Consider the following 16,273-nt stretch of genomic DNA (forward strand, 5'->3'; position numbering starts at 1 on the left):
TCAAGCCTCATGAGTATTGTTCGTTTTGTCTGTTCTGGGTCTACTCGGAGCAAACCCAAGCAGACCAACGCATTCTAATAGGTTGGCGTCATCGGAATCAACCTATTAGGGTGACGTCCCATAGGGTGACGTATTGCGATACGCGCGTATCGGGCGTATCAAACTCTGCAACCAATCATAAGCTTAGTTTACACCGAGCACTTGGTACGCGTATCAAATAGTAAATAACTAGTGAATGTGTTTAATCATTGGCTAATCAGCTTAAATTCACTACTTGATACGCGTACCAAGTGCTCGGTGTAAACTAGGTCTATAACTTAGCTCTAGTTTACACCGAGCCCTTGGTACGCGTATCAAGTAGTGAATTTAAGCTGATCAGCCAATGATTAAACACATTCACTAGTTATTTACTATTTGATACGCGTACCAAGTGCTCGGTGTAAACTAGGCTTATGACTATTTAGTACTAGGCCAAGCCACTTGGAGCGCAGCGTTCGATCTTTGTTTTCTTTATTTAACATGGAGTTTGCACTTCTCTTATATATGTTCTGTGGGCGCAGTGAGTGGTGCACTGTATGCAACGGTATGGTGGTGCGTGCGTCGTGGCTGATTTGTTGCACATTGCAATAGGCGTGACAGTCTCGGTACTCGCGATGGACGGTGGCCTAGCAATACCTGTTGCATGTCCTTGTTGTATGGATTGGTTAACCTTACTCGCTCGCCAGCATTTCTCTTAAATAAGATTTTCGGCCACCGCGAGACCATAGACAAGGGCAAGGCAAAGGATGTGCCGCATTCGATATCGTTGACATTCCTCCGTCCTCCGTCAGAGACGCGTGTTTGAGACGGTTGTGTGCGCGTGCGTGATGTGCATATATATATATAAAGATACATGTATGTGTATATATGCATGTGTGTGCGTCGTCACAATACGTCGTCTCTCGTCACGCCGTACCGCGTCGGGCGGTCTAGCGGCGGCGGTTGCGAGTCGACAGTTCCAAAAATTCTCTCCGTCCGTGATTTATTCGCCGGTGGCGCGAACAAGCGCACCTGTGCGAAATAGGAAGATATGGGCATCGTGCAGAGTCGCAACAGTGAGAACGATGCGGATGGTGGTGTACGTGAAGTTTTCGTCGGCAGTGTCAAGGCCGGCGTGCCTCGTCACTCGTATCAGTCCGGCATGGGCATGGGTAGCCTGGGTGGACCTCACACGCGTAGCGGCAGCATGCGTAGCGCGCCGAGACAGCCAATGCCAGATGCCATTGAGCTCGAGAGGCGGTTCACCAAAGTACTGGTGAGTGCAGCACCGTTTTTTTTTATTTTTGCTCATCAGCAACGATTGTAGCAGACGGCATTAAAATGCATGTATTAAATGAATTTATATATTATATCCACACAAACACATGTGTTAATGTTTATACTTTAAATAAATTATATACATATGAAAGTTGTGTTTATAAAACATTCTTGTTTTCATCCAATGATACATTTTTGTTTATTTTGTTATTTTTTTTTGTATTTTTTTAACTGAAATTTATAACGTGTGTATAAGAGAGGCCTGTTCTTTGTCGCTGCACTGCTGTCTGGTGCAATAAGTTAGAATGAGAAAAAAATATATTTGTCTTATTCTAACTTACTGCACCGGTGCAGGAGTGACAAAGAACAGGCCTAATGCAGGATCTATAATGTTAGCAGGAGTAATGGAGTAGGAGTAAGAAGTAATAAATATGAAATGAGAGTTGCTCATTTCGTTTACTCTCGGTTTTTAATTGGTCAATTGTTACTCTTACTCCTTACTCCATTACTCGTGCTGACATTGTAAATCTTGCATAATACTTGGTCTACAATGTTAGCAAGAGTAAAGGCCATCACACAATGCCAGGCAACAGGCAATAGGAATAGGAAATAAAGAAAGAAAGAAGAAGATCCTTTCTCTCTTTCTCTCTTTCATTATTTCTGTTCCTATTGCCCCTTGCCTGGCATTGTGTTTAGGTCCTGATGGAGTAGGAGTAAGAAATAAGAAATATGATGCGGGGTCTACAATGGCAGCAGGAGTAATGGAGTAAGGAGTAAGAGTAACAATTGACCAATTAAAAACCAGGAGTAAACGAAATGGGCAAATCTCATTTCATATTTCTTACTTCTTACTCCTACTATATTACTCCTGCTGTCATTGTAGACCCCCCATGAAATGAGATTTGCCCATTTTGTTTATTCCCAGTTTTTAATTGGTTAATTGTTACTCTTACTCCTTACTCCATTACTCCTGCTGACATTGTAGACCAAGCATAAGATAGAGTAATGTGGATGTGATTGATACACGCATCCATACTGATGCTTTGGCTGTAGTATAAGAATAAGTTAGGTTAGGTTAGGTTAGGTTAGGTTAAGAGCTTAAGGGGGGATCCTGCTTTAGGAGGCCTAAAAAAGCGTGTTTTGGGGAATTTTTTTAGGGTGAAAAAAAATAACCAAGTCTAGCGAACTTTTTGGAATATTTTCATATATATTTGAACATCATAACAAAATTTTTTCAACGAGAAATAATTAAATGCATTCGATTTAGGTGCACATTTGTAGAGCACCTCGCAATTGAAGTCTCCTATCGGTGGGAAAGATGCAGGTCGTAATTTTTGTCTGAAACAGAAAAATCAGGTAAAATTTTAATTTTCATACATTTTTTTTCCAAGTGAACTAAGAAAAATCCGAAAAAATTGTAAAATTTAAAATTACTCTAAGTTTGAGAAAACAACGTGCTTTTTTGAAAAAAAAAAATTACTTTAACTTGCTATAAAAGTTGTTAAAAATTTTTTTTCACGAATCTTTTTAGTTCAAATAGAAGAGGATACAAAATTGAAGCTAACAAGCTTTGGTTTGTTTTGATTGGTCGTCTACTTTTCTTGCAATCACGCCCACCAGTTTATAATAATCGTAAAAATGAAAACTCGAGAAAACGCACTTCAACTTTCGATCAGAAAAAATATTAATTTTCGATTACTTACAGTAATCATACGCTAATCAGCTATTCCTGCTCCATAAAGTAGACCTTCAGCTTCCTGAAAAAACTCGTTTTGGTGAATTTGCTCAAGTCTACGGGCCGTGCAAGCTTCCTTGTTGGAAAAAGACTGACGCCTGTTTTCCCTCTCGATCCGTTGTGCGTCGACGTTATCCGCAAACATCTTGCATGTCTGGCCGATTTTCAAATCGAGCAACTGCATTGTACTCAGAACTGCAGAATATCCTTCGTTAAACATTCCTGCAGCTATGTACGCAACTATTTTAATGACTTTTTGGCCAGAATTTAGATGTTTTGGGCTCATGCGCCAGATAGTCGAGTTGAAAGATTCGTTTGAATTTTGCGTGTGCCCGCCTAAGCATCGCGTTAAAAGTTTGTCATTTAAAAGCTCTTTGTAGATTGGGCGAATGTGTTCCTCGAACGTTTTTATCAATTAATCTAGCAGGATGCTTCAAAGATGCAAGTTGATTCGTGGCTTCAGCTTTGCGCCATTCACACCTGTCGGCGCCTGTCGGACAATTCTCGTGGCGAGGAGATTTATTACTTGAACAATAATGATCCAGCGTTGCCATTAGAGCTTTTTTCATCTCTTGGACAGAATTAATATTTCTTCTAATTGCCAAACCATAATAGATTGTTAGCTAGAAGTTGACGCTAGAAGCAGCTCAGTAGAAGCACGTACACAGAGAGGTATTATATACCTTTATAATCCGTACTATTGCTCTCGACACGGCACTACTACGAACTCAAAATATTGTTCCGAACGACCGTTGAACTTTTTCAAGTATAAAATTCGGAGTAGTAGATCGAGGGGAAAGGCGCGCGCGCTCCAGTCTGCTCGAGCGCTCGCATACTTGCTCGACGCCCCACCGCTTTCAGTGCTGTATCTTCGAAAATACTGCGAATTATCCTCTATAACTTTGGGTACATATTCTTAGATATATTAGGTATAGATTTAAGCAATAAAAAAAATCGATTTTTTGAACCTTCTAAAGCAGGATCCTCCCTTAAGCCTTCGGCACACGATACGATTTTTCATGATAGATCGCATACGAGGCGTCTTACTACGTATTCTCATTGGCTTACGATTGGTGACATAATAATCCGAGCCAATCGGGACACGTATTAAGATGCCTCGTATGCAATAGCATGACAAATCGTATCGTGTGCCGAAGGCTTTAGACTGAAATCTAGTTTAGTTGTTAGAAATTAGGCCGGATCTACAATAGGTGTAGTAAGCCTTATGCCATAAGAAATTGACCAATTATAATCGAATATGAGAAGAATAATCGAATATAATTGGTTAATTCCTTATGGCATAAGGCTTACTACACTATTGTAGATCCGGGCTTAACATAAATTAATGATAAAAGCGTGGTTGAGTAGTAACTACTTAAAAAGTTAAAAGTTAATAATAAAGTTAAAAAATTAATAACTTTTAATTTAATTTAGTTAATTTAAATGATTCAATTTTTAACTTCAACTAGTTATTTTTGAAACATAAACTTTGACTTATTAATTTTTTTTAATAAAAAATTTTATCTGGGCAAAAGAAAAAATTATAAACAAAAAATATATTCCTGCATGAAAACAATATTTTTTTGTTATTTCATATAATTTATATAACTTAATTTACAAATATTAAATATTAAATATATTTGATGATTGATATTGTAATTATATTGGTAATCTGGCTCAAATAAATTATATGGCTTTTTAATTTAATATAGATAAAACTTCTCAAAATTAACTTTTATTTCAACTTGAATTAAATTAATTTTAACATGAGTTTAACTGAGTTAGTTTTTTATTTATGTAACTTTTAATTTAACTAAATTAATTGTCTAATCCATTAACTTTAATTTAATTTATTTAAACAAATTTATTTAAACGTATTAACTTACCCAACCCTGGATAAAAAACAAAAGGGTTTTTTTTGCAAATATTTATAATCTTTAAGGGAACAATAAAACATACTGACTGTTGATATATATTATTAAAATATAACGATAAAAATCTCGACTTTTTGTGTAAGTACTTTAAATTAATTCTAATTTCTTCAACGTTTTTTTGGCATCTTAATTCCTCTAACTAGGATATTTCATGTCCAGTGGGTTTTTTTACCATTGTTAATAGTTTCAATAAAATTCACAAAAATTTTTATAACATCTTTATATCTTTGACTAAAAATTAATGTAAATATAATTTGAAAATTATTTGTTTAAATACTTTTTTATAACCATTATTTGTTGACAAACGCACATTATCACTTGGTTTTTAAAAAAAATCATAACTCACAAACCAATGGATGAAATTTAAAGTTTGACAGCGCAAATTAAAGCTAAAAGTAGAGTAAATAAGGAAAAAAATATGAGATAGAGATTACTTGACTAGAAATACTTAATTTTGCGGCATAAGTTTAGTCATTTTTAGATAATACAGTAAGAATTTCAGGTTGCCAGAAAGAAATTTTTTAATAACAAAGAACGAATTTGTATTCTGATAATTATTTTTAAGAAAAAAACTCAAAAAGGCTCTTCGAAACTTATTCTTAATACTAATAGATAATTTATATAAAAATTTCATTGTAATTCTAAACTCTGTTTTAATAAATAAGTAAATAAATAAATAAGTAAATGTTTATTTACAGAACAATTAATCTCTGCAATGTATGAAATTTTACATAAATCATATTGAAAAATTTAAAATTTTTGTCATTGTCTCTTAATTCTTGACTGTCTATGGGTCTAAATCATAGTAATATTTGTTGTTTTTAACTTCAAAAGTGGTAGGCCAGAGTTATATTAAAATTAAAATATTTAATAAACAATTTTGTATAAAATGACTATGACATCATGTTATAATCTTGACTGGTTTTATGAACTTTTTCAGATTTTTTCTTCTTTAAAATAATTTTTTTTTTTCTTTCGGTTTTACAATAAGGAAAATGGCGCACTGTTTATTAATTAGTCCAACCCTAACCCAACCCTGCCTATTGGCGAGAAAAGAAATTTTTTTTAATATTAAGTTTAATATTAAATTATTTAGCCAAAGAAATTACTAGTGGCTAGATAATTTAATATTAAAGTATTAATTTAAAGTATTAATTAAAATGCGCGCGCGCGCGCACGCACACACACATACACACACAAAACTTGGGAAAATAATAACAAATTTTTACTTTTTTTAATTAAAAAAAACATGTTTGGTTTTTATTCGATACAAAAGGGTCACACTTAATAAAAAAGCTGTCAAGATATATCTTATTTATTTTCAATTTTAATTCAATTTTGAAGACTTGCAAGAGAAATTATTTTATTAGTATATCAAAATATCTGATAATTTTATACCTTTTATTCTATAGTATATTTTCTTATTACGAGCAATAGAACGCTGCTGGGTCTATCTAATCGCAATGCCGCGAACTATGTTATGTAATAGATGTTTTGTAAGACCAGAAAATATTCATCAAATCCTTATAATTATTATATCTAAATGTTCTGATTACATATCAAAATATTTAATTGTAATAATCAGAATTTTTTTTCACCTAAATTTACTTAACCAAACATATCTTGTTAATTAAAAAATGATTAATTTTTTCCTAATAATTTGTTATTACCTAATCTAACCTTATCGATATGTTGTTTTTTGTGTTGCAGGCCTCCATGGATCTACCACCAGATAAAGCGAAACTTTTAAAACAATATGACAACGAAAAAAAATGGGATATCATATGCGACCAAGTTAGTATATATATTATTTAAAATAATGTCAAAAACAATTTACACTGGGAAAAAATATGCGATTATAATTGTGAAATAATTATAGTTAGGAATATTTTTGTAATAATTACTATAATATTAATAATAATAACCATATGCTTATAATGTGATTGTTTCATAATACAACTTACTATATTAAAATCTCAATTTTGGTTATGACAACTATATCATAAGTTGTATAAATTAATATTATCTTAGTAAGCAAGGAACATTAAATTAAAATTTTAAAACATTGATTTTATGCGAATGTTATGAATATTATGAGATTTATACATCTTATTATGTTCTATATAATCTTACAGACTCAATGTTATTCCGTTAGGCTTGTCTAAGAAACAGAATCGTGCACATATAATTCTCGCTTTTGATGAATTTGTTTTTAGCAGATTTTATATAGAAAAGGATATGAATGTATGAAATATGGGTTTCATTTTGTTAATTAAGCAGATCATATTTTTATCGGTATTTGTATGGTGCGATGTTTAGTTTCCAAGAAATAAGGGAGTTCCAATTTAGAAAACTTTTAAAATTGGTGCCTTTTCTCTATGTATTTATATGAAGTATAAAATATCTTATAAATTTTTTTTTGTCTCATGTTTTTTGTTCCTTTAATAAATGCATATCAGATTTAAATTAGTTAAAGAACTGTTGAAAATGTATATCCATTAAAGAAAATATGTTGAATTAATAATGAAATATGAAATATTAGATTTGATATTTATTAAATATTATATATTTTTATTATTAACATTTTTCAAAATATTATATTGAACATCAATTTTGTTGTTAAGGCAAATTCTATTTGACGGTATGTATTTTTTCCCGACATTGAACTATTTTCTGTAATCATCATTGCAACCGTCAGTATTACATAACAAAATAAATGATGGGATACAATTCAAAATGAAAGATAGAAATACATTTTTAAGGGATAATTACGAATCATGATTCATTCCCTAAACCAGCAGCTTGTAAAGCATATGCGTAACACTAAACGGATGCAAGCCTACGTTATCATATGATGCGGACCGCAAAAAAGGCGCAGCATCTCTTTTTGCAACGGGATTCATGTATTCACGTGGTGTATTCTTCAAATATTATTAGTATTAGGTATTTGAATAAGTTTCCGCCGTTTTTGGTTAAAATGAATAAATCTTGCTGTTTTTAAACGTTTACTCACAGTTAATTTATCGACATTGAAAGATTTTGATAATTCCTTAACCATTTGATATGGATCTTTATTTAATAATATATCCAACTTTTTATTTCCGAACTTTTTTTGTGCATCGGAGCGTTTTTTGTCTTTCACGTCATAATCGCCTTCTTAAAACTGTTGAAACTATTCTCTACTTCTTTCGGACGGAGCATTGTCACTATAAGTTTTCAGCAGACAATAACTCTCAATTGCACTTTTCTTTAAAATGAAATAATGGAGTAAGACCTCTCGCAAATGCTGTTTTATCGGAACAAAGTTCGACATTTTCAATGCAATAAATAATTTCTTGTTGACACTGCACTCAAATGACATATATTGAATCTATATTGAAAGTTTGCTTACAATACTTGTATATAGATGCGTTACCATCTTGAAATATATACTCACAGTACTGGTAATGACGCCTATTAGTAAGCGGCGAAAACTTATTCAAGTACCTAATATTATAATCATTTTCAAGTACCTAATATTATAATTATTTTTGTGCAGACATTTTTGTACAAATCGTTTAAAATAATATTTACATAACATTTATTTAATGTTTACGTAATATTTATTTTATATTATAAAAACATTTAAAATAATATTTAAAAAATATTTATTTAATATTAATTTAATATTTATGTTACAATAATTATTTAAAATAATGACTTATATTTATTTGAGGACAAATATTTATTTAATATTTAATTAATGTTTAATATTAATTTAATATTTTAATAAATTGTTTAAAATAATATTTACGTAACATTTATTTAATGTTTATATAATAATTGTTTTTTATTTAAAGTCGTTTAAAATAATGTTTTAAAAAATTTTTGAATCCTGGTTGCAAATTTCATTAATTGATACGGAGCGTAAATCAAATGTAAAGGGAAAGTGAATCTAATGTAATGGGAGAGTGACAAAATCGTAAATAAAATCTCTAAGAAAGCGTAGATTGAAATATCGGATTATAAAGAAAGTGGAAATTAAGACAATATTGTACTTATAAAAACAAATATGGCGTATTACTAAAGAATTATAAGAAATGACATTTATGTTTTATTTTTTTACGAACAGAGCAAAACATCTTTTTGTAAGTTATTCCACATACATATATATTTTATTTCGCTTATGTACAAATCAGTAAAAAACTGCAAAGCTTTATATTTATTTATAAAAATATAAGTTAACTATACATATTTCATCCCTCTGACAACATCTATTGAAATAATCTATAACAAATATGTATGCATAAACACGAAGTATCCATGGATCATCATGTTAAAACAGATATTTATTAAATGTTAAAATTTTTTTACTTTGCTATTTTTTTTTTAATCTTCTTTAGAGGAAAATAAATATTTTTTTAAATTACTTTGCTTTTTATTTATTATTATTTGAATATCAATTTTCTATTTTGTAAATGAAAAACGTGAATAATAATTTATTAACTTTATTAATTATAATAAATTTGTCTATTTATATTCTATACATTTATCGGTTATTACCGCTCTCCTAGTAAACAGAAATTAAAAAGTTTAACTGTTATTTAATTAAAATCTTTGCGACTATTGTTGAAACTGAAATTGTTTATAACAACTTTATTTTTTCAAAGTTCGAGAAAATAGAAGAAAAAGTCGAATTTTTTTTAAACGTCATTTATTTATTGGACTAAATCAAAAATTTTTATTAGATAAAATTAGAATTATTTGAAATCGATAAGTTTATTATGATACAATGTTTATATTTACAGGAAAGAGTACAAGCTAAAGATCCACCGTCCCATTATCTGGCGAAGTTGCGTACTTATTTGGACCCTACAGCATCACGAAGCCACCGAGTATGTTATTTTGAAATTAAAAAAATATTTTTTATGTATTTTTAAAACACATTAAAAAGTTTTTTAAATTTTTATTTTATATGTTAATATAATATATAGTAATTATTTACATTAGCGATTCCTTACCGATTTGGATCATCTTCAAATATGTTGTCAGTGTTGTGAAAGTTTTAGGCCGCACTTGGCAGTTATTAAAAAATTATTAACACAAGTTTTTATGATAATAATAGTAAACATTGACAGTCTACATCTACATGATCGAGAATTACACTTAACCGACACTTCTTCGCTGTGGTCACACACACACACACACACACACACACACACACACACGCGCGCGCGCGCGCGCGCGCGCGATGTGTAAGGGGGCCTTTGCTCCTTCCCGCACCCACCGTGCGTGCATCTGTGCGTGCGTGCGGCCACAGCGAAGAAGTGTCGTATCGTATTTATTAAAATTTTTTGTTATTAGCTTTTTGTGTATAACTCAAAAACTAAGGTCGAGCAGCGGCAATTTTCATTTTACAAGAAAAACTACAAGCTAAAGATTTATTCATTTATTTAATATAATTCAATATTTCAAAGACATGCTTATTATAGAAAGGTGCTTATTTGACAATCACACGTTACATGTTATTAATAGAATTACATAAGTTAATATTTTTTAATGTTTAATTATATTAAATTATATTAAAGTTAATGATTTATAAAATTAAAAGTTACATGAACACAAAATTAACTTAGAAGTTGTGTTAAGATTAAATTAATATAAACTAGAAGTTACATTTAAAAATATTATTTATTTTAAGAAATATTATTTACACATATTGTTGTCGAATATTGCAATTTTTAATTGGATTAACTTGAAAACAATTATAAAATTATTAATATTATTAATATTAATATTATTACTAATATATTATTAAAATTATTAATATTATGAAATAATATATTATCATTTAAACGTTTATAATATTAAATAATATTTAATTACGTAGAATAACAAAAAAAATTGTTTTTTACATGTGAATATTCCTTTTCACATTTATAGATAAACTTTTAATTTAGGAAAATGTGTTATTAAGTAATAATTCGTGTATTTAAAAAATAACTAAAAATAAACTTGAAGCTGTGAAAAATGACTCATGTAAATTAAGTTAATAGTTATTAACTTTTTAATTAGTTTCTAAATTTAATTAGTTTCTCAACTCTAATTTAATATTAATGATGATACTTATGAAATTGAGCACATATTCTGTTATTATTTGTTGTTATTTGTACATTAAACAATTACATTAAGTATTAAATATGTGATTAAAATATTGATGCAATTTTAAACATTTATTGTTTATTTACAAACTGCACTTTTAAAACTATTTTTTTGAAATTATTATACATTACGTATATATTCATATGGAGTTTGCTATCAAACGGATACTAATGATTACACAGTCGTATCGTTTCCTTATATTCTTTCAGAAAAGAAAAATAGTCGGTGAATCTACGTCGACCCAAGTATTACGTGATTTGGAAATATCCTTACGCACAAATCATATTGAGTAAGTAAATCTAATTATTTAAGTGTAATAATTAAAGGGTTTCCACGAAAACCGAGCAAATTAATGTTTTGCTTTAGCTGAATTTTTTCGCAATAATTTTTTTAGTTTTTTTCAGTGTTTTAAAGAAGGGGGTATTTTTTTAGTATTACAATTATTAAATTGCTTGTCAGTTTAATTTGTATAACACATTTTGGTTACAAATGTGTTTCAAAACCGATGTGTATTGTACAATAATCCACTTTTTATTTATAAAATTTTACAAATCGCACTTTTAAAACAGCATCCTTTTATAATTCTGCATAAATATGTTAATTTTTCTCTAGCATATAACAGGCATAAAAGCAAAAAAAGTTTTAGTCTTTGATTATCTAATATTTTTAGAACCTATTTAAAAAGAAAACAAAAAACCTAAATTGTTTGATTTGTACGATTTTTATATCCTTAGTCTATATGAACTGTCGCATATTCTTATCTACCTATTTCTTATAGAGGAGAGAAGGCGGTTATGTGATTAGATGTGGGATTATGGAGTTTACGATATCTCGTATACTTTACGTTGAATTCTGGGAATAATTCTGCTTAAATTGTTTTTTTATATAAGGTTTAGACATTATAACATGATTACTGGTTATTAGTGTTTATTGTGTTGTCATAAAAGCTGTATTTTAGTATTGCTGATAGCCAAAATTTTTATAGTTGTATTCTTTACGTTATTTTGAGAAATATGTCGAGTATCAGTTTTTTATATTTTAGTGTAACTTGAAGGGTTTGAATATAGCTTTCAAAAGAATTTAATGATTGATATAATATGTTTCTGCATTGACTTGTGAAGTTATATTATCTGCGTTCAGGATTATGGATTACTTGCGAATATCGCGAGTCTGAGTTCTATAATCCCCTCGCTCTCTAATTCGATTATATATAATTCGATTTTTCCAATACTTGTCAGTTTATACTTAAAGCTTAATATTGATATTAACTAATATTAATATTGTCAATACTTTTATAATACTTTTATAATGCACAGTCATTTGTGCATTATAAATATAAAAAAGATTTATTTTTTATATTTTTGTATAATTATGTTTGTTATGTATATTCAAATAACTTCTGCTTATAACATGATTGGTAGAACTCTATAGTTAACGAATTTGTACCACCAAGAATTATGGCCCGTTTGTACTAACATGGATTAACTTCTCGGTTTAACTTACTTGTTATCTTATTCTAGTTCCAAACATTAGAAAAAGATAAAGAATAAGTTAGACTAAGATTAAAGTTAATCTCCGTCGGTAGAAACGGGCCTGTGTCACATAAATACACAATCTGTCCAATAGGAAAAGTGATTGATTTTATTTATGCGTAACCACTAGCATGTCATGTGTGAATGAATAAATGAGTTAAGTAGCAACGCATTTCGAGTATCTTCCGTAAAATTTTCTATGCCGCTGGCATCGCTAATTCATTTGTAACAACTTAAAAATTATAGTACCTTCTGAATTTTGGTCGAGAAAGGAACAATGGAGCATAATCGCATAGTCAACTATTACTTTGAGTGTTTTTATATATGTAATAGTTTTATATTGCTAATCCCCCTGTAGGTGGGAGAACAAAAACATCACGGTGCAGACGATATTATTTTCTCTGTTAGTATACTTTATTCGCGATGCGCGTGCGCGACTAAATATGTTCTCACAATTTCTGCTTTTTTTTGGAGAGAGCATATGCATTACGAACGAAGTACGTTGACAGACAGAGAAAACGATATCGTCTGCATCGTGATGTTTTCGCTCTCCCTACAGAGATTGACATTATAGAAGTATTACATATATGAATGTTTTGAATCGTTTATGGGCTAGGATTCTTCAAGTTCAATCTGAATATCGGGAACAACGAACATGGTTTTTGTTACACGACAATGCACCGGCGCACAAAAGCAAGATTGTACGTGCACTAAGTAGCACCATAATGTTTTCACTCTTTTTTTAGCCCAACTAGTAATATAGTCTTATTATATGCTATTAGACAGACTGTGTATTTATGAAGTTTTTTAATTAAAAGAAAATGATGGTTTATAACTTCTTTCTCTCTTCTACCTATTGCACTGGGAAACAAAAAAAGCCAATGACAATTTTAATAGATTTTTTCTCGTAGAATCTGAATCTGGAAACATAGTGAATTAGTTCTAGTTTTAAGTAAAACGGGGTTAATGCAAAAAATGTGTTTTAGGTAATTTTTTAATATTTGTAGAAAAACAAAGGGAAAGTTTAGAACTTTCTAATTGCGATGAACAATTAGACTTAGTTTTTTGCTTAGATTCATGATTCTTTTTCACTGTTTAAAAATTTAAATTGCCTCAAAATAACTTTTGAAACATTATTTTTAGGAGTTTGTAGAACGTTAAAAAGTTTGTTTGAGCTAAAATGTTTCATAATATACGAGTAATAACCATTTAAAGAGGTTGGGGTGTATTACATTTTTTGTGTAGAATATCGAGTTATTTAATAGTGTGTAGAATTAGGGTTAAAAATAATCTGAAAATGATAAAATGTTGTTAACCAGTGTTATATATTCATAGAAAAATCATACATTTATACAATGTACAGTTTAAACATTAGATATTTGTTGTTTTGATATATTGTTACTTTTTTTAGATTTTTTTTTTTTTTTTTTTGTAGAATACTCTTTTGTCGCACAGATAGTCCGTTCTATTAATCATTATTCACACAATTAATAGGATTCAGATGCAAGTTTATTTGTGTTTGCAATATTGAAAATTTTTTTTTAATCCTATATTCTAAGCTGAACGATATTGCAGATGGGTGAGAGAATTCTTAAACGAAGAAAATCAAGGTCTGGATGCACTGATAGACTATCTCAGCTTCAGGCTATTGATGATGCGGCACGAGCAACGACTCTTGGAATCTCACACGAATTCCGAGGAGAAATTGCAAACTGGTAGAGATTGCTTAGAAAACCAAAAAAGGAAAAAAAAGCTAATCTACTTTGGCCCTTAGATAATTATAATAAATGAAATATGCATTAACCTTTTGAGTGTACATAAATGGCTGTAGTTACATAAATTTATTATAATTTTTAATAAATATTAAATATTATCAAGATATTTTAATTTTATAAAAACTTTAATAAATATTATCAAGATAAAAAAATGCATTCTAAGAGGTTTTTGAGTCAAGAATTTCGAATTTCTAGTCAGAATTTTATAATTTGCTAATCCAAAATGGCGTCTTCAAAGATCATAAAATTTTCAAATATTTATAAACGTTTACGATTTTTTATTTCAATAACTGTATTAAAAAGATGCAAATATATATAGATTTAAAAAGAACTATTCAAATTTCGTTTTTGAAAATGGTGGACTTATATTTAGAACAAATAAAACAAAATAAATATAATACAAAAATTTTGATCTATAAAAGTATAAGAATTAGTAAAACTTGAAAAAAAATAAAATATATAAAAATAAAAAATATTAAAAATATATAGATGTAAAAAAATGAAATACTTTCAATAAAATGGCTTTCTTCACGTGGTGTATTTCAAAATTGTAAAATTTTTTATTAATTATGAAAGTAAAAAAAATATTAATTTTTGAAAAAAATTACTTAACTAGTAGCTAATAGGTTTCGAATATTTTGTCTGAATAAAATAAAACAAAAATTTAATATTATAACATTTTGAACATATTCTAAATATTCTGAGACTTTAAAATTTACATTTGATAGGAAAGGTGTATTTAAAAATTCAACAAAGTTTAAATTTTACAAAATTTTACATTACACTTAAAATGTTATCAAAAACTTGTAATTTTAGTATTATATTTGTAATCAGTAATTTTGAGAATTATGATACAAATTTTTTAGAAATAAATATATTTAGAATTTTGTAAATTTTTCCGTAAATTGAAAAAACCTGACAATTATTATAATAAATTATTATAATGTTGATAGTATAATAAAATTATTATATTATTAAACAAAGATGTAAATAAAACTAATATAATGTATTTGTTTTATATTTTATTAAATTATTCGTCATATTAGGATTTTTAAAGAAATTTTTTGTGTTAATGCTTTTTGGACATTTTAGAGCTGAGAATTTCTTTATGTTTCTGATTTTTAATACAAAAAATTGGAAAATTTTCTTTATTTGTCATTATTTTGAATTTCTGACATCAAATTCGTATTTAGTACAATTTCGAAAACTTACATATAAATTATGATAAAACTCGATTATAGAAAAGCTTTAAATTTTTTAGTCTACTTTACATTTTAAAGCTTTACACTGTAAAGGTTAATCTATTAGTATTAATAACTAATAATATAAAAGATTCTAATTACAATAAACCATAAAAAAATGTTATTTTATTGTTAAAATCATGGGCCTAGGATTTTTTTCCAATGTTTTATCAATTATGAAAAAACACATACAACAGCAATTTTTTGTATTAATGCATTGCTTTTTTGGATGTTTTAGAGTTAAAATATCTTTTTGTTCCTTTTATCATAAAAAATATTAGATTTTGTTATATCTTAAATCATAACTTTAATATTTTATTGAAGAAAGTAGAGATAAGGTACAGTTATTAAAAACAAAATGTGTAGATTTTTAATATTGTTATTTTTAATATCATTATTATTTCATGTAAAAAATTTGAAAATTTTATGTATCAAATATTATTAAAATTTTAACCAACGAAAATTCCAATAATTATTTACATATTTATAATAAAGAAAAAATAATATTTTATTTAATACGAAAAACTTTACTCATAGTCAAAAGTAAAATTATATTTTTTTTAATTAAAAATGAAAAATAAATTTTGGAATGGGGGATGAATTTCCAAATCTCACTCCT

General features: G+C 28.5%; 1 protein-coding gene across 2 annotated transcripts in view; it reads left to right on the plus strand.

Moving 5' to 3' along the window:
• Positions 1–540: 540 nt before the first annotated feature.
• Positions 541–16,273, plus strand: part of LOC105839638 (formin-like protein) — an 80,043-nt gene continuing 64,310 nt past the window's right edge. Inside the window, exons 1-5 of one of the 2 annotated variants that reach the window (XM_012686097.3) lie at positions 541–1,294; positions 6,676–6,759; positions 9,753–9,839; positions 11,316–11,395; positions 14,214–14,353. In XM_012686097.3, the coding sequence (XP_012541551.1) occupies positions 1,070–1,294; positions 6,676–6,759; positions 9,753–9,839; positions 11,316–11,395; positions 14,214–14,353 (616 nt within the window). In that variant the 5' untranslated portion in view covers positions 541–1,069. Of the gene's footprint in view, positions 1,295–6,675; positions 6,760–9,752; positions 9,840–11,288; positions 11,396–14,213; positions 14,354–16,273 lie in introns of both variants that reach the window. The other variant, XM_012686096.3, reaches the window with a different exon arrangement.

Source organism: Monomorium pharaonis, chromosome 7 (assembly GCF_013373865.1).
Source record: "Monomorium pharaonis isolate MP-MQ-018 chromosome 7, ASM1337386v2, whole genome shotgun sequence".
NCBI lineage: Eukaryota > Metazoa > Arthropoda > Insecta > Hymenoptera > Formicidae > Monomorium > Monomorium pharaonis.